The sequence below is a fragment of the Lates calcarifer genome, linkage group LG23 (genome assembly GCF_001640805.2).
Source record: "Lates calcarifer isolate ASB-BC8 linkage group LG23, TLL_Latcal_v3, whole genome shotgun sequence".
Taxonomy (NCBI): Eukaryota; Metazoa; Chordata; class Actinopteri; family Centropomidae; genus Lates; species Lates calcarifer.
The window spans coordinates 2,405,699-2,431,224 of record NC_066855.1 but is presented as its reverse complement, the minus strand read 5'-3'; the positions used below and the strand labels follow the sequence as shown (position 1 = coordinate 2,431,224).

Sequence of the window (25,526 nt, the reverse complement as noted above, 5' to 3'; positions counted from 1 at the left end):
ATGTTGGAAATTGACAGCTGGGATGATTATTGGCACTAATAAGCCACCAAAGCCACATCATCAATATGAGAAACGAAAAAAAATCCAACTCTGAGAGTCTGCGTTTGTTAATATTGTCTAATATCCAGGCCAACATTACTGAGGAAGTATACTGTTATTGCCGTTTTAGGGTGGATTTCCCCATCAACGCACCGTAAGAACCATGCCTTCATGCGCTCCCAACATCACAATACGAGAGAGGGAGGAGAGAGAGCTGTTTACATTGTGAACCAGTCCTCAGGTTTATAGTCATCCAGCTGCACCACCGGGAGAACAGCTGTCTCGCTTCAGAGTCAGTTTTCAAAACCTTTATCAATTTACGCTTTACGCACGGTCATGATCTTGACGCACAGGTGAACTTCTTTAGTCTTATCGCGCCTCGACCACAACTCAACAAGGAAAGTATCGAAGATTGAAAGAAAACCCCCATCTCGTCTATTTCTCCTCCTCGCCTCGTCTATCGTAATTGCTCGGAGGTGAACAGGTTATTAGAGCCATGTCCAGGAAGAAGGCAGTGAAAGGCAAGGGGAGCGCCAAGAGCCCCAAGGCGTCGCCGAGCAGCGGCAGAGACAGCGGGAGGACGGGGAAAGGTCTGGCCGCCGCTGCCGCTCCGTCCTCCGGACTGGTCTATCCCAGCAGACCGTCCATCAGCAACAGTGGAGAGTTTTATGACATCGCCTTCAAGGTGAGCTGAGAGTTCAAGCCTAATGTCTTTTTCTACTAAAAACAAGTGAAAGATTCTACGTGCATGTATTCAATTAAACAAGTAGTAAAGTACCACAGGTGCGAGGTAGCGTCATTCGAGATTTGTTTGAGTAAAAAATAGCTGAAACTGAATTCATGTAAATGACTGAAGCAAGACATTTTCTCTAACTGCGAAGTGGCAGCATTTTAATATAGACGCATATATATATATGTGTCTAAGGTTTGATATATTGCTGTCCACAACACGTGGACACACACAGGTGTGTATGGAAACCAATATTTGCCAAGAAAAGAAAAGTTCAAAGATGTTTTGACTTCTCTCATGTCTTGTCTTCAGACAAGTTAATAAGTTAAAATGGCCTTATTAGCTCATTCTTTCTCATCATTTGACTCAAAGATTTTGTAAGTTTGAGTTTAAAATTTGACTTGGTGTGAAATAATGTTGACCTAGTATTTCATACTTTTGATGTAGTAAATCAAATGTTACTATCTTTGATTCTATATATTGTAAATCAAAATTGTGGTTTTATTGGTCAGATTTTTGACTTTAAAATTTATAGCTATACATATTGTATTTTTATTTACTTTTGACCAATAAAGTTACATTTTTACCCAGTACCATGACTTACCATGATGATTATTTATTTTTACACTCATGACTTTTCATGAATTTATTTTTCCATGTCTTGGCAGAAATGGGCCCCCATATATTGGTCTTTGCGGTAGCTGTAAAATATGATGTACTGTGTGGATAAGTGTTGGATATGCTGCTCTTTGGGGCAGTCTTGCTGAAAATTATAATTCCACCATTATTTTCCTCTGGGGGCATAGTCAATAAAAATCACAAGGATTATTGTTTTGTTCATATAGTTCAATTTGTCCCCAGTGTCTGTAATTTCATCATGTTTAACTCCCAAACTGTTCTCACATGTATGAAATACTGTCAAGTATATCCAGTGTGTTTCCGCTCTCATCCTCTCAAGTGCAGAAGTTTAGGAACCGTAATGGCCAACAGAAACATTAAGTGGTGTGCGCCTCAGCTATAGTGTAATAATGCAATAGAACAGAGGAGATGATGGGGAGGGGTTTCTATTATGTATGAGATCAATTAACAGCAGTACATTAGGAGGCTTTTTCTTTAGCAGCAGTGGACATGATGACAAAACATCTGGCAGATATTGCACATCCCACAATATACAAGCCATTTCCTGTTCTTACCAAATTCTACAATGTAAATAAAAGTCATTTTATAATAAAATAATAATAATAATAGCAATTCTATAATAATAATTCATAATAATTATGAATTTGAGATGATAAAGGCTAATGGTCATCTGCACTGAGCATATGCAAATCTAAATCCTCATTATGTGGATGGCAGCTGGTATTAATTTTGCACCCTGATTAACAACTGTTCCTGTGACAGCCCTGCCAGAATCACTGCTCGTCTCTGAAAATGTATAATACACACAGTTGTAACAGTTCAGTGTCTCAAACATCACCTCCAGTTACACCAAATCCAACACAGTGAACTTTTCTAGAAGAATATATTGCTGCCAATAGAATCTAGAAATATCAAACTAGAAAAACTTTAATACAGTGCATGGATCAACAAACGGACACACAAACATATCAGATGACACAAAAGTGCAGAGGATTTTGTGTTCGAAAGAAACATCCCACCTCTCCCTTCTCTCTGTCCCTGTTGTCTGCACAATCTGCTCTCTCCCACTGGAGTGTGTCAGTGTCTTGCATTGGCTAAACTCCTGTGTATTTGTAGAAAAGTTTTCGCCTGAGCCCTTTCCCTCCTGTAACTCAAACACCCTCACACACACACACACACACATACAGACGTGGCTTTGAATTTTATTAACCAATAACTTTCTCCATTCGTCTGTGTCTCAGGTGATGCTGGTGGGGGATTCAGGTGTGGGGAAGACCTGTCTGCTGGTTCGCTTCAAAGATGGAGCTTTTCTAGCCGGGAGCTTCATTTCCACTGTGGGCATCGACTTCAGGGTAAGTGCAAACACATACACACTCTGAAGAAGAGTATGCCACAGTTCAGTACGAAATTTGGGGTTTGGATGTTTTCATCATTTCTACACTAGCCAACTAAATGTTTTGTCAGCCCCAAATTACAATAACACAGGTTTTCCATCAGATATTTAAAGTCTCAGGCCTAAAGGTGTTTTCCCATTACTGTGTACATGGTGCTTAGTGATCGCTCTGCACAGATGTCCACTGTTCACTCATGGATGTGTACAGGAACTGGACACTGGACTCAAAGATGGAGCAGGTGTGTGCCCAAAGTTCAGATTTGTTAAGCTTTGACCCCAGCTGTACAGACTGTTGTGGTTGCAGCCAGTCACAGGCTTATTTTCCCAAAGTTTCATAGTCTAAGAGTAATACATCCTATGATGACTAATCTCACCTTTATATGTAAAATCCCTTTAACTTTGAACACTATGTGTTTGCAGAGAACACCAGAAATTAAACGGAGCAAGCAGGACTTGTCAGGATTTTATTCTGTGATTAAAGGAGTGTAGTTTCTCTAAAAAGTGTGTGCAGCTGTTACAACCAGGATTTAAAAGCTGATGTTTTGGTTCTGTCCTGCTGTCTCTTTTCTATATGGATGTGACTTGCAAGGTGTTTAAACCCTGCTAGTCCCTATGGGACACAGCACATTTAAACTGAATTAAGCTAAATTAAAAAGCTAATTTAAAGTGAAATCATTTATTGACGGGCTAATCCTTTTTTTTTTTTTTTTTACTGCTAATGGCTAATCCATTTTCTGCCCATTGTGCCCTGGGGGAAAAGGGTTACACTGCCAGTAAAGAACGACCACACTTTAAGTGTCACAGCCACGGACTAGAGGCAGTGACCTGTTTCGGTCTTAAACTATCTTGTTGTTCCCCCAAGCAAGATCCCTATAACTGCAGATTCTGACACAGCTGTTTGGAAAAGCCTTCCCCTAGGAGATATTGTCTGCCCTGATGCTGTCATCCAGAGCGACTTACAGCAGAGATAGTGTAACAGTGGAAAGAGGTTTGCTTGTGGTGTATTAAAGCCAATAGCAGGAGGGAGTGCTGAGCTGAAAACACACCTTGATGCAGCCCAGCAGGATGTTTTTGAATGTGTGTTAATTGATACTAGTACAAATAGGAAGCACCACTGTGTGATAAGTTAACTAGGCTACACTGCGAATAAAGCATGCAATATAAATTTGTGTTTTGCCCTGGAATCAGGTGACTGTTATTTTACCTGATTCCTTACCTGGGTAGCCAGCCACTTAAGCAACATATCACCCAGCAGAAGAAGTAGAAGTACAATCAGCAGGATGTGCCAAACAAGCATGCAGCTTTGAAAGAAATACTTTCCTGGGGCAATAATGCTGGAAAATAGGACAGTGGTGTTGAATCCAGCCTCACACAACACGATTTTGTTTTTGGATGAAAGAAAACAGAGCAGCGTTTTCACATCAGCAGCAGAGGTAAAAATAGATAATCGCCTTTTAACCGCATTCATGGAAGAAAGTTTGCAGCACAAAAAAGTCGCCATTATAAAAAAATGGAATAGAGAACGTGCACATCCAAACACTTAACAGCTCCTGGATCAGAAAGCTTCATTGTTTGCCTGACAAAGCCTAGTGAGATTGTCTGTGACATGGAAATGTTGCTTCATTAAATTTATTGGATGCTATTGGAAGCTTTTCCTGTTTCTCTTCCTGTTTCTGCCTTCATTACTTCTATACCATGGAACCATCTGAAGGGTGACTGTAGATCATTATGATGAAGGATTTCTTGGTTATTTAACACCATTCAAAATATGTCCCTCTGTTTTATTTGTCTCTTCCTCTAATTCCTCTGTAATTATTACTCACTTTTGTAGACCAGCCAAATGTACACTCAGCACTCACATACACACTTGTAAGGCCTCTTACTGATGCAGTACATTACCTAGCCCTTAATCCAAACCATAACTGTAACATGCTGAACACCAAAACAGCATTTAACCTAAATCTAATTCTAAACCTAAAGCAATAGTCTGACAAATTATATGCTTTCTTGTTGTGAGTTAGATAAGAAGATTCATATTACTCTCATGTCTGCACACAAAATGTGAATCTGTACAAAAAAACAAAGTATAAAATGATAACATCTTTGCTGGTTGCCTGGTAACCTCAGTTATGGCAAAAGTTCAACATGTAAATTACCATAAAAATACAAATTGTTGTTTTTACACTTTGGTTTTTTAAACAATCATGATATAATATGGGACTCAGTGAGTTTTAGATGGTGCTTGTAAACATATTTTTTTAACCTTTCAATAGAGCTAGGCTAACTGTTCCCAGTCTTTATGCTAGGCTAAGGTAACACTCACTGGCAGTAGCTTCATGTTTGGCATACAATTATGAGAGTGCTACTGGATTTCTCATCTAACTTTGGGCAAGAAAGCGAATAAACATATTTCCCAAAATAGGAACCTAAAAACAAGTCTTAACCATTACATTTTCCAGTTTTACCTCCATTTTGAAAAAGTAAGGGCTAGCTTAAATGTCCTCAAACTTGAATTTGGTTCTCACAAGAATACAAAAATACACACATAGTCAGACATCAGCTTCCACTGGCTTTTAATGTGCTTGTTCAACCTCACTTCTCTTTAATCTCCATATATTTTTGATGTCTGGAGCTCTTTGTAACATATCTGTGTGGTTTGAGTTTTATTATTAGCACTGTGACTAGGGCAATGGAGAGAGACAGAAATATACTCTTACAGTCTTTTGAAAGCATACTTATTCAAAATGTTAATACCATTATGTACATAGACACGAAAATGATACTTCATATATACTTCACATATGCACTTTTTGTTTTGTACTAATAATTTTGAAGAACAGCATTTTCCGTATTGAGAACGGAAAATTGGGGCTACTCCACTGCTAAAGGCTCGTGTAGTGAATGGGACATGAGATGATGCTATTTTTAAAAAGCAGAAGCCACTTCTCTATGTTTAACTCTCCTGCTTTGGATAATGCTATCAGTTCATGTTAAAATGTCAGCAATGGGAACCAGAGCTTGTTATCTTCAAGGACACGTGGATGAGCAGTGTTCTCATAACTTCATGGGTGTATGACCAAAGGGCAAATCCCTGAAAAGCTCAGTGAATTTCTTTTAATTGACACTGTTCACTGATATTTAAAATGATGTAATTAATTTTTGGCAGCTTGTAGCCGACACAGTGCAGCAGAGGTCATCTTGATTTCACCTCATGCTTAATTGAAATGAGTGGCAAGTGTTTTCCTCAGAATTAAATTGTTTATTGATCCAGATTTATGTTAAAAAAATCAACATAAGATTCTGAGTTGCAGAGGACAGTTATCAGGATGTATGTGTATCTTTTGCTAGAGTTATAGTTTTCCAAATCCGTTTACTCTCATGTTGTTCCGTTATTTGGTTGATGGTTTTTATTTGCAGTTTTCGGACTGTTTGTGGGCAGTGTGAGGAGCTAAAACTACCACATTCTGACACATATCAGAAACAAAACAAGCTTGTTATCTGTTCACACGTCCGCCAAATCACCCAGTTGTTCAGCTCTGAGCTGATGGGTGTTTCTCACAGTGTGAATATGGGGCTAAACTCAGTTGTGCTGCAGCCTTTGTGTGCATCAGGCATAAAAAAAAAACAAAAGGAGAGGAATGTTGTCAATAAGTTATGCTATTAAGTGCTGCTCTTTAGCTAAAAGTTAATATATTGCAGCTGTGAGTGAAGCTCTGAGCATTAAAAGCCTGCACTTTTCAGCACTGTCAGGAATGTGCAGCAATGTGACCTTTTACATTCAAGATAATGAGGAAAAGGAGTCAGCACCCGGTAGGAAAAAAAAAGTTTTTGGAAGAGGGCACAACCTAACTACTTCTTGCTTTTTCCCCCATCTATTTATATTTTTTCTTGACAGAATGAAATGGTGAGTCAGAAATCAAACATCAAACCCTGCTCTCCTCTTGCCTCTCCACTTTTCCGTCTTTTCCTGGAGAGAATTATTAGATTTGCTGATGAGATTTATCTGTTTTTGTGTGAGGACTAGCAGGCTGCATTTCTGCCTCTTCTCCCTACTGTTCATGATGTGTGTGTGTGTGTGTGTGTGCATCTTTATTTATGTGTGCTACTTCTCATTTCCATAGTATGGCTTTGCTCTCCCTTTGGCCACCTATTCACTCTGCTTGAAATGATGCAGCACAGCATCGGACCGGTTAATCATTAAACAAACTGCTGCACCGCACACACTGACGCATATGGGTTTGTGTGTATGTGTGTGTGTGTTTGTGTGTGCAGCCTGGGAGGAGCAACAGCCTGCTAGAGCATGACAGGAAAATAATGTTGACCACCCTCACTGCCCTTTTGAGTTAATTGCAATGTGACATGGTTTGTATATGTTATTGTTGTTTTGTGCATACAACCACTAGCACCGAACTCTGAGGGGGAACAGCTGTAGGAAACAGCTGGCGTGAGCCAAGTTTAGCAACATCTTCACTGAGAAGATTTTAAAAATTGAACTAGCCTGATCTTCAGATCAGTTCTTTACTGAAGTTTTTTATTGTTTTTCACTGCCCTCAATAGAAAGGCTCAGAAGGCTCTGTACTGTATATGCAGTGTAAATCATAACTCAACATCTGAGTTAAAGGTACAACATGTTGATGAACATCAGTAAATTTATACAAACTAAACATTTTTACACTGTGTAATATTCATGACTTAAAAGTTGGACTGAATACTTTTTCTGTCATTTTAATTTTGTAAGCCACTGGGTTGGATATGGGAGAAAATATATTTAAACATCTCCACCTGTATCCATTAAAGATTAAGACAAAACTCTCAACTTTGGAAAGCAGCTTATATGACTGGATGAACTCACAATTTGCATTTGGTCATTAAGTTGTACATCAGACTCAGTAAAGCGCAGCCAGAGAAAAATATGTGGCAAGGAAGTCAAGCCTGTACTCTGCATTTTACTTTGGAGAAAACCCTCCTTCATTGTTTTACTGCACATACCTGGAAGTTGTTGTTGTTGCTGTTTGTGGTGAAGGTTCCACAAACTGGTGGACAAGGAGGATAAAATGTTAAGGCACAGAAAAGGCCATGCTTAATTTCAGGTCTACAGTGCTGAGTTTAGTGTGGTAGTTTATCAAGAGACTGATGAGGCTTTACAGGCAGTGAATTCAGTTGTGTATTGTTGTCAACAGCCTGTTTAATGTATTGAGAAATAAAATGTTGCAATGAACATCAAGCTTGACAGATTTATACTTACTTTATGAAACAGGCTGTATCCATACTGCCGGTGTGAGATAGAAGCTACTACTCCTGGCCATGGTCTCTATAATTAAATCAGTTCATTTCATTTTTACAAATCATATCTTAAGTATACACACTCTTCTAAGATCACATTTTTCTTTTTGCCCCTTGTATCTTTAGCCACCTGCACCTGCATGTGTGTGTGCATCTGCATTTCTCTGCATTTTACGCAAGACTACAAACAAGTGTGCAGGCACTTGTATAAGCCTATTAGAACATGCTGTCTTAGTATCCTGATCAACAGACCGTAATCAGTCAGCAGAAGACTGATGGTGATTGCAGTCCCTCAGTCCCTCCTCAGGCTCCCAGACGTCGTCCATCGATCCAGGGACGCCTTTTTTTGTTGCTGTGAATCTTAATTCCCCCGAGTAACGACCGCAGCGATGTTCAGGCTGTGGGCCAATCTCAGGATGAAAAACAAAACAAAACAAAACATATCTTTATGCTTGACTGTCTGCTTTGAAATATACCACTGACCACACTGGACAACACTGGTTGTCAAGGTAACGATGTACAGGTCCACCAAAGGCAATTTTCAGGCCACAATACGTGTAACGCAGTGTAGACTCTCATCAGTGCTGTGAGATGACTGTGGATTCGACACTACACATACATTAATTAAATATAATACTGTAGTGTCAGACATTATTCGCTATATCAGCTGTTTTTCTCTGTGTTTATGTGTGAAATACACATTGAGTAAATGGACTGCATTAATGTAGAGGTCTTGTGGAGCTGGCCTAATCACTGTGAGGAATTTGGGATTCAGTGCCTTGCTTCCTAGTTATTTGTGGTTGCCAAGTATAGTATTCTTGCTCAATACTGCACTGATTACAAAGATTTTTTTTGCCCCTATCAATCATGTACACCTAAAAACATGGGAAAATGAGGTAAAAAAAAACAAAACTAGTTATCCTCGAAATGTATTTGTTGGCCAGTTTTAATCACTGAGAGACTGGGCTGGTGTACAAGCCTCATTTCCACTCCGACTTTTGCCATAGACAGATGTAGAACATCTGTTTACACATCGATGCTTGTGCCCATTCCACTGCTAATTAGACTTGTCAGTGAGAAGAATGAGAAGAAGAAGTGCAGTTCTACTGATTGTGTCGTATTGTTGAGGTTCTCTGAGCACTAGAGCAGTTTTCATTAAACACAGCTGTGGCTTTTTATAGTGCAGATAGTCCACTAATTCATCACAAACACCTGTAGGCTTTTATTGCAGTATTGTACATTCTTTTATGTGTGAGAAATGGCATATGCATGGTTTTTCTTTTACCATTTATACAGCTGTAAAAGTAGATACATTTATAAATGTGATGATTTCATCTGTCACTCAAAACGGTAGTTTAATGAACACATGCCTGTCTTGGTGGACAGAAACTGAATAACAAAGCTGTTTACAGAATCTTGATTGGAAGTTCAATTTGGATTTGAAATGACTAAAGAATTTTTAAAAATTGAAAAGCCAAACAGAGCGTATGCAGGCTAATAATGTGAACCTACTGAGAATATAAGTGCTGAGTGGTGTAAGAGAAAGTTGGTTAATTGTTCAGTGTTTTGTTTTTGTTCAGTTGAATTTTGCTTGTTTGCACAAAAAATAAAAACCTCAAACCACGCACCAACCGTGATGAAGGAGAAAATAAGATCAAATGACAGTCAAGCCGAACTTAACAACCACCAAACAAACAAAGCGCAGAGTGGATCGTCCCTGTCAGAAGCTTCCCATCAGTCTAAACCACAGGATCTGCTCTTCTCCTGCAGTGTTGGCTGAAAATAAGCCATATGCAGATGCACTTCAGTATTCATGAATAAGCAAAATGATGAAACACACTCATGCTAATAAGCCGCCACGGGACGACAACAACACCAGGAACAGTGCAAAGTCAAAGCCACAGTCTCTGTACTCTTACATAACCTATCATTCCTCTTCCTCTTCCCTTCATCCCTAATCCTCTGCGCTCTAAGTTTTCATTTACATTCACTTTGCTTCTCTTTTTGAGCCCAGTTCACAAAGGAACCCACAGAGTAAGGTGCGTTGGTCTGCTTGGTTTTACCTTTTTCCCTTTGCGTCACGTGACTCCTCAAGTGCCTGTTGGGTTCCCAGGATACTGTTGTTATGGACCAGTAACCGTGACAACGAAGCAAAGCAATGAATGTGTGGAAACTGCTTCTACCAGATTCTGCTCGTCCGGCTGGCAGATGGCTTCTTGCGTTTTCGAGCTTCAGGGTTGAGTGAGGTCATCAGCTTGGGACGGGGAATGTTTTAGTTGTCGTCGCCGCAGCCACAGAGCAAGCCATGACTGAAATCTGCATGTGGTGACAAATGGGTGGGTTTTTGATGGGATTTTAGACCGTATTCATTCTGGGCAGGTTGGCCTAAGAAACGCTTTGTATCACTCTCACAGCCCAGTGCGCTCGGATTTGGAAGCATTCCAGCTCAATCACAGTCTACTGAAGGATGCTGAACAGCTCCAGTGGAGCAAGTCAGGGTTAAAGAGTTGATCTGTGTACCACATAAGATTTCACATGGAGACTGATGTTTCTGTGAGAGGCTAATTATTGCCTGCACACAACATGATGAAAGTGTCGGTAACTGTGGCTGTCTTCTAGGATACAAAGGATGCATCCTCAGTATTGTTGCTTAAAATGGGGTTTTAATAACCTGACAAGGCGATTGCATTCCACAGTTATACGCAAATTACACTGTGGTGAGTTTTTAAGGCTATTTGTCATAGAGTCAGCATTCTGTAATCTGATTGTTTTGACAAAGAGAGACATGGGAGGCATTGGGGAGTTTGGACTCATAGAAAGTACTGTTTACAGCCCCAGTATGATAGGAACAATGAGAAGAGTTGGGAACAGTTAACCCCAAATTAACTACAATGGCTGCAGCATGTCACATTCTAATTAGACCAGAGACCAGACCAGAGGTGCAGTAGCTTTCACTAACATTTTTAGATTTGCTGGGGAAAAAATTAATCTGCTGTCAGTTTAAAAAAGCCATACCAAGCATGATGGACAAGAGAATGTGAATATGTAAAGCTAAACGTTGAAGCAACATTAAGAGATGTTGCCTGTTTACACATGAATACAACATGGAGCAAGAAACATTAGCATTCATTTACAGCTATCTGATGTGTGTCAGTCCAATATTCACTTTTATTTTAGCTATGTTTTCGTCTCCAACTCCTGAGAGAAATACTTGGCTTTGCAGCTGATAAATGCTCCACTATGGCATCAAGTATTTGCTAACTGTCTGTTGCTCCTGCTGGAAATGAGGTTGATGACAGCTCTGATACTGAGCCAGAACACACACATGCTAAAAACGTCCATACAGTTAGAGGGAACTGCTAACATGATTGCAATTTTTTGTGGGTTTGTTGACATTGATCATATAAAATATTCATTAATGCAGCTAAAACTAAACATGACTAAACTTGACCAAAACTACCATAAAACTAAAGCAGAGTACTGAGATTAGTTTGGTAAAGAATGGTTGAGCCAAGTAAAACTAGCTGATCAACTTAGGGAAAGACCATGTTAATAGTTAAATTATACAATGACCAAAACCATATCACACAGAATGGGATCTTACACCAGTGGTGTTGAAGGCCAATACTACATCCATCTAACAGCCCAACCTTCTATTAAAACATCAGTTCCCTGACTTGATACTGAAGTTGACACTGACAATAAGAGATGACTAAACATGTGTCTAGTTATGAGAGCCATCCTGCTTCTTCTCCATAGAGTTGACAAATGCACATCTGTTAGCTGCCCAATTCAATTACACACATCCACAGTTTTCTACTGAGCAGCTCAGCTGGAGCAGTTGGCAGTATGGTGCCTTGCTCAAGCGCACCACAACCGTATGTGTTGAAACAAAGGACACTCCTCATTCACCCCCCACCCCAATTCATCTGTTCTCTGCCAGTCCAGGGTTCCAAACTGGCGACTGGCAGTCTTTCATGCCCCTGTGAGTTTATATTTGTACTGTCTTTGTACCGTCTTTGATCAAATTGTTCACATGTATTTTTATAAATAAATCAGACTTTGACTTTGAGAAGTCTGCAGCTAACCCTCAGGTTATTGTCATCACTGGTGGAGATGAGATTTATAATTAGAAGTTTTATAGTAAGGAGGTGGTGTAGGAAAATTAATCAAAAGAATTGCTTTCCAATTCAAAAACAGCAGGTGTGTGTGCACAGTATTATCTGGCTCTTGCTGTGCTCATAGATGCCAGATGATGTTACTGTGTGAGGAGTTAGTTTTGTTTGTCTGTGTGTGTTGTGAGTAAATTAGTGCAAGATGGATGGACAGAAGAAGGTTAACAAACTCTTCATTTCAAACTGTGTGAATTAGGCTCTATCTGTAATTTGTCACAGTTATGAGAAATCACAACACAGCTGTATTCACTTCTGTTCTCTCCATCTGGATTGATCTCATCTGAATTTGTTGCTTTGTCTCACCAGTGCGCAGCTTCACACTACAGTACACTTAATTTGGTTTCAAAAAATTATATACACAGGCTTTAGTCTATCCCAGAATATTTGGCAAAGTGGTTACCAAGGCTTTTAGGAACATGAAGAGCAAATCACCAACGAAATGCTTAATGTCTGTCCATAGGGAGGAAGTTCAATTATCTTTTAAATGGGATTGAAGATAATTTCACAGATAGTGTATAACTAGATGGCTTTTTATGCAAGGCACGGCATCACTCAGAAATTAGAATTTTTAAAATGGTCATATTACAATAGTTGTAGACACATCAAGCTAACTGCATAAGCTAGCAAGTTAACACAAAGAACCACTAACAGTAGAAAAACAATCAGAATCTGGCCTTCCAAGTAAGAAGCTCCCATGACAAAAGTGACAATCCAGAGCATCAGTCCTCTGAATGCAAGCTCAGTGCAGAGCTATATGAGCAGCAACAGTAACACTGGCAGGAAGTGTTTGCAGCAGTGTTACAGTAGATAAATGAAATGTGCAGTCGCTGCACGGAAGATCAAATGACTAAAACAGGAGTTGAAATAGGCCACATTTTTATTAGATATTTGCTGTGGAGGTTGGAGTATGTGTTATCCACCTTAACTGGCTCATAGATTTTGCTCCGTAAAATGAATACAAGTTATGTTTGACAGAAACCTCTCACTGGAACACCACACAAATCACATCACTAAAAATGCCCCTTTCATCTAAAAAAAAGAAAAAACATTTTGTTTCTACACATTTCTCTTCTTCTCTGCTGCTGGAACTCCAACTGCTTACTCACCTTTGCCTTTTGTATTGCGCCACCCTCTCTGGATCAGTAGCAACAGTACAAAGTTTCTGCTTGTTAAAAGGCATATTAAGTTGATATAGCCAGTGCTGCATTTAGGGGCACAAGATAAATCAGCATTTTGCAGCACTTGTTAGGCAAGGTTCTTAGTTACTTTGCACTGTTATTGCTGCTCAAGGCAAGATTTTTTTATGTAAAAATGTAACCACGTTGCCAGACTTAATTACAAACTGGGAGAGCAAAATATCCCAATCCCCCTCAAGAGAGAGACAGAATTCAGTATAAAACCCCTACTGGCCATAGACAGGAAAAACTGTGTGAGGAGTTCATCACAGTCCACAAACAATTACAAGACACAGAACATTTCATTTGCTTTGCTATTTTTTTTTTCCGGAGGACTAATGGAGGGAGGAACCTTCAGGGAAACTTTATGATTACGAATTCAGGGAACACTTCTCTAAACCTTCTAAATTCAGATGGAGACTGAGAATCCATTACCCTGACTAACCTCAAGAAAGTGCACGTTAGAACTACATAGAACGCACCGGTAGACCCGTAAGCGAGCATCTGCACGACAATCATACATATTCATGGACTCGGAGAAGCAGATGTCTCAGGTTTTGAAATTAAGGATAACAGGCATGCTGTATCATCAGTCGCAGAACTGATGAAATATAGTGTGCTTGAATTTAGAGTTCCTTCCATCAGATACTAAATAAAACTAGTATTTATTAACACTTATTTAGGGAGAAGAATCAAGCATGTGTGTTACTCACTCCCGCCCTTTTGATGTCATAGATCAACCCCCCTCATATTTAATCCTTATCTTGAACGTGGTGGAAGGGCAGGGTGGTGCCGAGGTGATCAATTAATGTTCCTGCGAAGCATCCTCTGTGGAAATAATGTACTCCCCCTCTCTGCCTGCTTGTTCCAACCATAATGAATCAACTCTAATCCCATAACAATGATATTCACAAATCATGGCTGTGGACAAGCTCTGCTGAAGATGGCAGCGGGGTTGTGTTTCTTTTTTTTAATGTGATTCTGAAGTTGGCACAGACTGAGCTTTTAATTTCCTTCTGCGAGTTTAGGAGCACAGTTCCACACACACAAGCACACAAATGCATGGTTGTGGGGTGCACTATTCAGTGTTCACTTTTTTGAAGAAAATGTGTATTAATTGAGTCAGTTAATTATTGTTTCAGTCAACAAAGATTTGTTAATTTACCCTGCACTCACTCCTATAAACAAAAAGACAAGAACCAAAAGTCATATTAGTGTTACCTCCACATTCACAGCTACAACATTAGCTAAACTTTGTATTAATGTTAGTGCGCAGGCTACATGTTTTCATGTTTTGTCCCAGCTCTGTTATTAAAGTACTGTACAACAACAACTTTAGCTAATGTGACTGGTAAAGACAACATATAATTGAAATACAAGATGCTGCTCTATTAAAATGATAATTATTTCCCTTCATTTGTTTTTCCCTTTATAATTTAGCTTTTGTGTACAGATGAAAATCTTCAGTCCTTTCATCATAGTATTTGTTTTCTTTTTTGTAGTCTTAGACATGTTTTTATGTGTTTGCGTCCATGAATCTGTGTACCTTTTCTTTTGGTAAAGTCATTGAGATTTATGAACAGAAACATCTACCACACACCAGGTGTATCACTACAGCTTCTGTCTCATAAAGTAAACAGCAGGTTGAATCACTGTTACAGCATTCTGTTGAAAATTGACTTTTTGTTTGTAACTTTGCTCCAGGTTCAGGTTTTGATTGAATTTTAAACTGTTGCTCACCAGGTTATATTCATTTATTATTGTCTTTAAGACCTCCATGTCAGGATATGACATCCTTGTAGGCTATGATCCGAAAATAAATGGATAAGGTAACAGGAAATAAGACAGACTGTCTGCAGAGTAGTTGACACTGATTACAAAGAGGAGAACACGATGGTGGAAGGATGACAAGACGATGAAACATTTCAACATTATTGCCTCTTCCTCTCTCACGTAATAATACATTCTGCAGTCTGTAATACTGGGTTTAGTTTTCTACAGCAGTATCCTCGTGTTATGATCAGACCAGACTCCCACAGTGTGGAAATCAACTATGGTTTTGTCAGAGAGAAACAAAGTGACAACATTTGAACCTTTTATTTATTTATTTATTTATTGATAATATGGTTGTGTAGTTCTCCCATGGTGGACAAGTGGAACTCAAGGACACAGGAAAAATAAATAGAGGTGCTTGATCTGAACAATGAGGTCTGGAGCTGAAAGGTCTGACAAGCACATCAACATACTGCTGAAAATAGTTTGCTCTGTGTTGTAGCTATTTCAAGGCTAATACGACACAGAACACTCAGCGCTCTGCAAATCACTGTTCCTGTGTTCTGTGCCTGTAGCAGTATCCTATGTACCCTTCAGTTTGTTTGTTTTTTACTTGAAGATCAACTGTCCCAAAAGTCATGACACTGGTGTCATTGTGGTTTCATTTAAGAACAAACTACAGAGTTAACCACTGTAAAAAAAAAAAAAGAGCCTTTCTGTATTTAATCTGCATTCTACAGAGCAGTACTGAAGAAACAACTCACTTGAATACTAAACAGTTGAACCACGACCAGAACTTGAGTATTTCTTAGCCAACTTGTCGCCATGGAAATGTACTTTGTAAATTCAACGAGATGAAATGCCAGTATTTGAATTTTGTTTCAGTTCATTTTGAGCCACCAAATGCAGTAGTAGTAGTATTTCAGCAAAAAAAAAAAAATCTATGGCAATAATTTGATATTTATTATACGTGTCAAATACTTAGTTGATGAATTGAATTGAACAAACCCACAAAATCTAAAGTCTAAGTCTAAGTCTAAATCTTTCAGTCATCCTCTAGCTATTTCAGATACTTTAACACAAGTTTTATAAAACCGTCAGTATACCCAGACTGTAAGGCCATTCAGGATTAGCGTCCAAGGGCAAAACAGAAACTCCAAGCGTTTGTTTGAGTTCAAACTATTCCCCAAGGTCCTCAGGAGGTTCCTTGATGAACTCCTTTACAAAGACAGTTAAATGCTATTTAAAAAGCCCATTTCAGATGAACTGCAGGTGGACCTGTATCTTTTGAAATGCATAATACTTCACTGAATTAATGCTCAAGCAGAAGTAGTTGCATAAGACAAACTTGTGTGTGTTGACTGTGTAATTCTATTCTGGCTACTTCTTTATCTCAGCGTAACACTGCCTCTCGCTACTGATCCTGGAGAGGGACGGATGAGCAGCAGAGCAGAGGGGTTGGATTGGTGGTGGGAGGGCAGTGCTGTACACACACTGACACACACATGCCATGTACACACACAAGTAAGCATCAGAGCAATGAATTGCATGACTGCACGTACAGAATAAAGATTTTCTGATGCCCAAGACTGTTTTTATCTTCTGTCCCTTCATATCTTCACTTCTGTCCACTAATTTTCTGCTGTATGCAGACACACACACCACACCACACACACACACACTCTTTTTTCTTTCTTGTTCAGTCCTCTGAAAGTGCGATGACAAATGTCAGCACTACCCAGTAATCACAATAATCAAACTATAGTTTCCAAGAAAATAAAGGCGGAGAGGATGAAGTAAGGCGACAACTACCAAGATGTGAAACTAATTTACTCTCCGGCTTTTGATTATCAGACGCAAACACTTTCCCTCCCACACATACAAGCCTAGGAGGACTGCATCTAGAGAACAGCAACCTTTAGAAAACTCCCTCATCTTTGTCAAAACGCAGAGATGCAGAGTGACTATTCATCAAGCTGTCAGCCCCTACTTTCTTTACTTGACAATATCAAAGCCTCAACAAAATGCTGCAGTATCACACAGTGCTCCTAGCATACTTCAACTAAAAGAGCTTGCCCACTGTGTCCTTTTAAATACAGAGAGATAACACTTGGGCTTAAGCAGAAGTTTTAAAGCCCAGTAGGACTTATTGGGTGAACGCCACATGCCCTAATAGGATTTCCAGCCTATTGTTTGGATAATACTATCTTGTCTGGGCAAGGATTGAATGGTTTATTGGGGAATTACATGGTGCACACTTAAAATGAGGGGTTCTGTTGAGTCTATTCTAACGCCCAGACAGAGCCAGTAAGCACTTTGTGGTACCTTGCAGTAAAAAAATATCCTAGATAAATTCCTTGAGGGTGAGTTCAGCATATCTGTGAACAGCTGCCTCATTCAGCTATATGTTTGGACAGGTACACTGTACATTTAAAGCTGGGGGGAAAAAAACCCTTTCACCTGACACTTGCCCTCAGCTCTGCCTTGCTGCTCGTTTCCAGCCACAGGAGGCGGCTGTTTTTAGAAAAGCTCTGACAAACGAGTTTATGGAATCTACCTAGCACCAAACAGAAGGCAGGCAAAGTTAGCAACAAGTGATGAACATAGAGTATTTAGCAACTTAAGAGATGCATATTTCATTCTGGAGCTGTGAGAGACAAAAAGTGTTAAAAGGAGAGGCAATATTAGACACTGATTCACCAGGTATTCAGGCACTAGACACAAGATTCACTTTATAAGGTGATGATATGTCATTGTTGTCATGACAGGTTGTTGTGCTGCCCCCAAGTGGCCAAAAATGTGTTATGGCAGATTTAATGACTGCATGGTGTTCATTTTGGTAAAATTAATTTCTACTCTTAACAGTTGCATTTGTATTGGAAGCATAATAAAGTCCAATCATTCCTTGCAAAGTTTGAAACCTATGAGAGAGAAGGTATCTAGATTTAATCTAGATTTCAATCACTTTTTATTAACAACAATGAGACTTTAGTGGCTACCTCAGCAACTGATTAAAGCAGTCTAATGAAGGTCTGGTCAAATAGTTATATTAATTTCTGCATAAAATCTGCATAAACATGCTAAAATAGTGTTTCAGTAACAGTAGCATGCAAAGAATGAAAGACTAAGGACCAAGTATTGATCCTTGAGGGACTCCACAAGGGGACCTGTTTTCTCTGCCTTTGTTCCTGCATGTATCACATATCCCATTGTAGCATTTTCAGGATTACTCAGGCACTGCCAGCTAGTATGAGATTCTAGTGATATGTAATCATATGAATGATAGTGATGTTCTGTAATTAGTTATCTGTACAAAGCTTGCTCCATGTATTACGTGCTCACTACCTGCTGCATGTATGAGGGCTGTTGCAAGTGAATAGATGAAAAAGAAAGATTGCCTACTTTTTCATTACCATAATCATTACAGTGGAGGCACATCAAACACAACTGTGCCTTAATAAAATTGGCATGGATGGAATATCATGATGTCAATCTCCTTTCAGTTTCTTTCACTGCAACAGTAAATGATTTCCACTGGGAGCTTGTGTAAACATACAGGTTAGGGGAGTGATAAAGCTTCCTCCTGTGATGGAAAGAGAAGAGAATAGAGAAGACAAGTGGAACAAACCTAGCTTTAAAGTGGACTCACTGTGGTTGGCTGCCCCCAACTCTAAATCTTCACTGAGATTTGTGGCAAGACAAAGAGGGGAAGAGCTCAGACAGACAGAGAGACATATCTCCTATCAGACACAGCTATACTAGTCTTTAGGGGGAATAGCCAGTGTAGGAGCAGTAAGAAATGGATTGTAATGTGGGAGGAGTTTGATGTCTGAAAAGGAACACAAGGTTAAAGATTGTAAGACTTGATCGACAGATGGAGCTGCACAGAAATCACTGAGGTCAGGCCAGAGCTCAGCACGAGGGAACAAGAGTCTGAGGCAGGTGGGAGAGGGAGAAAGGACAGAGGCTGAGCAGGGAAGATGAAGTCCTGAAAGGCAAGATGGGCGTGGGGTGCTTTCATAATAAGATAAATAAAAAGGGACATACAGGAAAGAAATGAAAGGTGGAAGAGAAGAAGAGGGAGTGGGAGAGAAAGAGAGTCACAGAGGGTGACAAATCCAGGATTAGCTGGTCTTATTGCCAGATACAGGGTGTGAGCCATTCTGTGCCAAACCACTGCAACATGAGTGGAGAGGAGAGGGGAGGAGGGGTAGAGGAGGGGAGGTCCTGCAAAGCCAGCTAACATACTGAGCAGCATTTGCTGTGGTGTAGGAAAGCTCTATGTGCATTTACCTGGGGTAGGTGTGTCTTTTACGGAAGTGGACGAAGTGATTTGAGACCTACTGGATCAACCTTAAGCCAGTATACACCAACCTGTGCAACAGACAGTGTAAAGAACAGCTGTCTCTTAACTCTCCCCAAAACACAAACCTAATGCAAAGTTAATCTTAAAACCTTCACATTTTATTTTCTATACACTGTTCAGTCTGTTCAGTAGCTTTAACCTTGGAGTGACCTTACATTTCATTCATCTGGTGTCGTCCAAGGTGACTTGTAAATGTGTTCAAACTCAGTGGGAACAGGAGCATGGTAGCTTGAATTGGAAGTGAACAGTGGGGCTAAGTGGAAACATGCTAACAATGACACTTAATGTGCTGATTTTAGCAGGTGTAATGTCACCATCTTAGTTTAGCATGTTAGCATTTTAACATTAACTGTTGTAATTAGCATTAAACAGGTGAGCACAGGTGATCACACCTGGGATGATTAGTGGGAAATAAATGAATGGTTAGTATGAGCAGTGACAGTTACTGTGCCACCCACAGACTCAAACTCAATCAACAGAGAGTCCGGGGGGAAAACATCCCAATACCAACCATTTGAAAGACAACCTGATTAACAGCAGCAAATCGTGTAAAGTGTCAGCAGAGTGAAAAACGTCTTAAACTCCTGCCGCTTGTTGTATTGCTATACACAATCTTGCAGTTAATGAGAAACCAGAAAACAAATATACATGTCTCTGTGTTTTACTGCCTCTGGCACTTTGTCTTTCATGTGCTGCCTATGTGGTGTGTGAATGTGCTTTCCTATTGACTCTAAATGTTGGCTGTGTTGGCTTTTTATCAAAAACAAATGTCCATTTCCTCCAGACTGCTAAGCTAACATGGCAGGCTGCCACTTTGTTGGAGGAGCTCACTTAAGATGCATGTGTATGAGTGTGTATGTGTGTGGCCAGTGATACAAGGTGAGGAAGTACAGCTAGATACACCTAAAAGCAACTGGATGTGTTGGGTTTTTTTGAGGTGGGCTGGAAGAATGTATGATGATTAGCTGCACTAATCCATATTTCTGCATTAACAATGGATCAAATGTGATGTGAAAGAGATCTCTTGTAGAGACTAATCCACAGCTCCTCAGCTCTCTCCAGCTCTATGAAGCCTTTTAGTGTCTTTCAGCCCGTTGTTGTGATTTTGGGGCCTGCAGCTTTACTGTTTCAGCTCATTAAAATGTGTTTTCAGTTGCGACAAACAAAAAAACAAAGGTCTGACAAACCCAGAACACACAACCCAGCTCACCATACCACCATCAGACACAGTTAGCGACTAGCTAAATCCACCAGGTGTCCAGAAATACACAACTCCAAATTAATGCTAATATTGACACTTTATACGGTAATAAAATGTTAAAATTGCATTTATAGTTTGTTTTGCTGCCTCTAAGCAGCCAAAAAAGGCAAATAGCAATAGTTTGCAATATTTAATTTGGAAGTGATGGATCATAAAGATATTGTAACATTATATTTTTATGACCATAGATGCAACAGAGAAACCATTTAGAGAATTAAATTCCTTTATGGCAGATCTGTTCCCAGTCAAAATTAGTTGGACAAATTATGCTGATTAGTGTGCAAGACACCAGGGATTCATTGATTTCATTTTCCTCTCATCGGTGAAATAAGTCCTTCATTAACCATTATTTCTGTGCAGTCTTTGTCCGGACCAGTTTCTCTGACAGTTTGGCCAAATGGTTGTTCATGCTACAGTGCTTTATTTGAACCCAAGGCCAGCAAGAGGAAATTACTTTCTTTTATTTCCTTTTATTTCTGAACTTTTGATTTCAGTAACACGCAATAGGTCACATCTGTCATTGTCAAATAAATGCCTACAGTAGTTTCTGTATTCATCTCTTGTGGAACCACTCTGGGTTTTCTCTTAATTTATCTTTACCTGAGCCCTCGTTTCCTCCTGAAAACTTGAAGAGCTAGCAAACTGAAATAATTAACTCTCATTAAGTCAGCGCTAATTAGAGAGAGCGCTGTTGAGACATGCATGGGTAATGCATGTGTGTGTGTGCATATGTGTGTGTGAATGTTTGTTGTAAAAGCTTTTTGATAGAGTTCGCCGGCTGTTTCACGGTTTACCTCCCGATAGGAAGGTAGAAGCCAGGGAGAAAATTAACAGCAGCTGAAAGCCAAATGCTGACAGTTTTGTTTGTGTCTGTAAAGTTTTGTCTGATTTGCCACTGCCAGAGAAGCACCTGGCTGTTTTCCTACTCTAAATACCTATTTTGCTGATCAACGTTAAAATCCTAACACAGACAAAACCCCCATGCTGCCTTGCTCGTCTCAGCTTTGCTCGTTAGAGCAAAACCTCGAAAATTTGAATAAAATGACAAGTGATAATTCAGGTTTATTCCAACTTAGGTCTTATTTTTGTAGACTTGGACAACTCTCTATTGAGCAATAATGACACTGTAGGTTAATTGCTGAGATGCTGGAGCACATAGACACTGCTAAAAAAATAGTCAGACAGATGGTCAGACAGGTTTTCAGCAAAGCCCCAGGTTAGCCAGACTCCTTTGGAACAGAAAAGAAATGGAAGCTGTTTATGTTCTTCCCTGTTCAAAGACGGATTTTTACTGACATATTCAGAGCTTTCGCATTCAGATTTACTCCCAATTAAAATGGTTACCAATCTGTCTACACCAGGTGCATTTCAGGTGCCCTTTTTCAGTCTTTGGCATTCATCCATCACCTGATATTTTCTTGACCTATTAATTGATTGAGAAAATAATGCGCAGATAAATTGATAATGAAGATAACTGTTAGTTGCAGCTCAGTTTTATATTTGAAAATGAATGCATGGATGGATGAATGGATCATCTACAGTTTGAGCAGTTTCTGATTTCTCATGTGGCAGCTGTCAAAAGATCTGTTCTAAACTGTGGTGAGTTTGTTTTATTATATTATTGGAGCAGTTTACATGTTGTAAGTCTTGTCTCTGGACTGAGACTGTGATGTGACTGTGCTGCAGAACAGACGCACCATATTGTCTCTATCTTCCACCCATCTGTACCTCTATCTTTTTCTCTTTTTTCTTCTTTCTTTCCATTCATAATAGAATTTCACATCAGCCACACTGCCTGTCTGTTGTTTTGTCAGCATTGCTGAGGAGGTGGTTGTCTGGTTTGAATAACCTTTATTTAAACTGTACATGGACTGGACCAACCAGCAGTCACATAAAGGTTTTTTGTTTTTTTCTGTCTGTCCATCCAGTCTGCATTTCATGTTGAATAGGTTTTACACTGTTGCAGCAGCTGGGCCTATGCTCCTGCTCTTTGTCATTACCATGACTATATTATAGATAGAATATTAAGAGCACAGTTTATTGTTTATGTGGAAGATGTTCCTATCGATCAGGCTGTCAGTGGCTTTCAGAGTTTCAGGTAAATTTCAGGTTTTCTGTCCTTTTTGAGTTGGAGGACTTATTGTGAGTCCTGATTACTCATATATATTCAAAGTACGGCCTGGTTTGGCAGGCTGATTGACAGATAGCTTAGAGCTGTCTGATTCTTATGGCTGCTGTTGAATATTAATGTTCATTTGTCAATATCCCAGAATTGTGCGTAGGTATTTGTATGTTTATTCTTAGCCTGTGTGTGTATTATCCTCTTGTGTCTGTCAAGTATTTTTGTCTTTGTGTTGTAGTAAATCGGTCAGTATGTGTAGCTGTTGTCTACTATTTGTCTGTGCCAGTCTTCCTTACTTACATGTACATTGGTGTGTGTGTGTACACGTGTACAGCAGTGTGTGGGTGTCTACACTGCACAGCACACTAAAAGTTGTCAGTCTGTCGAAGCCCATTTTAAAATCTGCCACTTCACTGCTGCCATGCTTATCAGCTAACACACACACCTCAGGAAATAGGACTTAAGACCTTTTTTATGTCAACACTGAATTTCCACAGCTCCCCATTGAACCTCCTTCATTCATTTTTAGGGATGAAGCACCAAAGGGAAAGTGGGCACACCATTTAGGTGATGATATTTTATTTAAAAAGGAAAAAAAAAAAGAAGAACACACTATCAACACTGTATGATGGTGGCTCTAACACCTCCAATGATTCAGAATGTGTCTCATCATGTCCCAGTAATTGTATATTTGCTGATATGTAAATGCTGGCATTGACTATAAAGCTGTCATTTACTGAAATTTTCCCACAGTCATTTTGAGAAATTATAACCAAAAGCAAATAAGACCATGACTGAAAATATTTGCCTTATCTACTGGCCCGCAGTCTGCATTTTTACACCATGGTTTCAGTGCACAGTGCAAAACTTTGTTCTGCTCCACCAAAACTACACTTTTCTGAGGCACACTGCAGTTATTTCTGCACTTCCCCAGGTTTGTGTTTTGGTGACTCAAGATACTCCACAGTTGGAGGAGAGGCACAGTAATGTGGCTTACTGCAATCTCGGCTCAGATTGACAGCATGTCATGCTTTTTACTGCCTGGTGCCTGCCTGCCTGGAGCAGGTCAAATTGAATATTTGGGCTGCTGTAAATGCCTGCAACTCAGCACACACCAAACAGGAATATTGGTTTCGTCTTAGGAAATCTGGAGGCAGAGGTCCACACCATGGGCTTTTTGATGTGTTCCTCGAATCATTTCTGAGCAGTTTGGTGGTGTGGCAGGTGCGTTGTCCTGCTGGGGAGGCCGCTGCTGTTGTGGAGTGCTAGATTTCTTGCATAACAGATGGCTGTTTGCTTCATAAAACTGGAGATCCTGTGATACTATACATGGAGAGACAAAGAAAGATCCCTCTTATAATCACACACAGTAGACTCTTATTTCACCTTTTTAAATTATTCAAACTCTTTCGCAGTTTCTCAGATTTCCCTCTGTCCTCCAGTCTCTGCTTCCATCACTTTGGTTATTGAGCAGCTCTGGCGGACCTCATCACATTATAAGAAGATCAAAACAAAAGAAGGGGAAAGGAGGAAGAGCGAGAAACAGAGAGTACGCAAAGAGGTCGGGGGACAATGAGAAAAAGCGTGGGGATAAGAGAGAAGATTAGGCTAGATGAGATGGAACTGAAGCCTCAGGTTATTGAAAAATCATTACCAGAGTGGCCATGCAGATTATTGCTCATGTGTAAGAAAGGGAGAGAGAAAAAACAGGAGTGTGTGTGTGTGTGTGTGTGTGTGTGTGTGGCCTTGTTTTAGTATATTCCAGAACTGGGAGCCTGCTATATTTTAACTTGCAACTGCGGCATCCATAAGGTTATGATCAAAAGGATCTTAGAAACTTCTCTGTGGGTCCTGCCAAGAACTTTGATCCATTTTTCAAATCACTTACTATAGCAGTTGCAGAGGTAGGACAAAGTTTATGTTTTGTGTGCATGGGTTTGATTCTACATGTGTACAGCTGTGTGATTCACATGTGCCTCCTTCTGTCTGTCACACAGCCACAAAACCAGATGCCCAGTTTCTATGTGTTTTTCTAGGTTAGCAGCACAGTAGATATGAGACATTAGATGCCGTTTAAATGATGCTGCAGATTATTTTTTTAGACTCCAGGACCAGCAGTATTTGTTTTTGGGTCGGTCCACCACTTTGATCAAGACTGAAATATCTGAAACAGAACTGTAATCTGCCAAATGTATTTCCACTATGACTTGGACAAAAGCTTCTGTTGAGTCTGAGGACAAAACCTCATTGGGAAAATACAGAATTTTCTTTCATTCTTTAATTTCTCCATAGAAGTTGCTTTACATATTTTCATCTGCTCACCACTGATTTCACATCAAAGTTGAAACATTCAGCAGGATGGTGTTGTGGACTCACAGTTATGTAAACACCCAGCCTACACACAGTGCTGCTAACATCTTTACTCTGGTGTAAAGTAAAACATTAGTAACACTGTGCGTCAGTGTGACACTCCAGCTTCGATCCCTGTTAGTGCTGCACCCATCAGACATTAACACAGTCGTTCAGCTGTGGCTGTTGCATAAAAGAACCAAATAAACTGCATATTACAA

At 39.7% G+C, this 25,526-nt stretch overlaps 1 protein-coding gene across 1 annotated transcript in view; it reads left to right on the top strand.

Annotated features, from left to right (window-relative positions):
• Positions 1 to 225: 225 nt before the first annotated feature.
• The window catches only part of LOC108889175 (ras-related protein Rab-26), a 71,454-nt gene continuing 46,153 nt past the window's right edge, over positions 226 to 25,526 (top strand). Inside the window, 2 exon segments of the mRNA XM_018685542.2 lie at positions 226 to 724; positions 2,650 to 2,760. Of these exon segments, the coding sequence (XP_018541058.1) occupies positions 536 to 724; positions 2,650 to 2,760 (300 nt within the window). The 5' untranslated portion in view covers positions 226 to 535.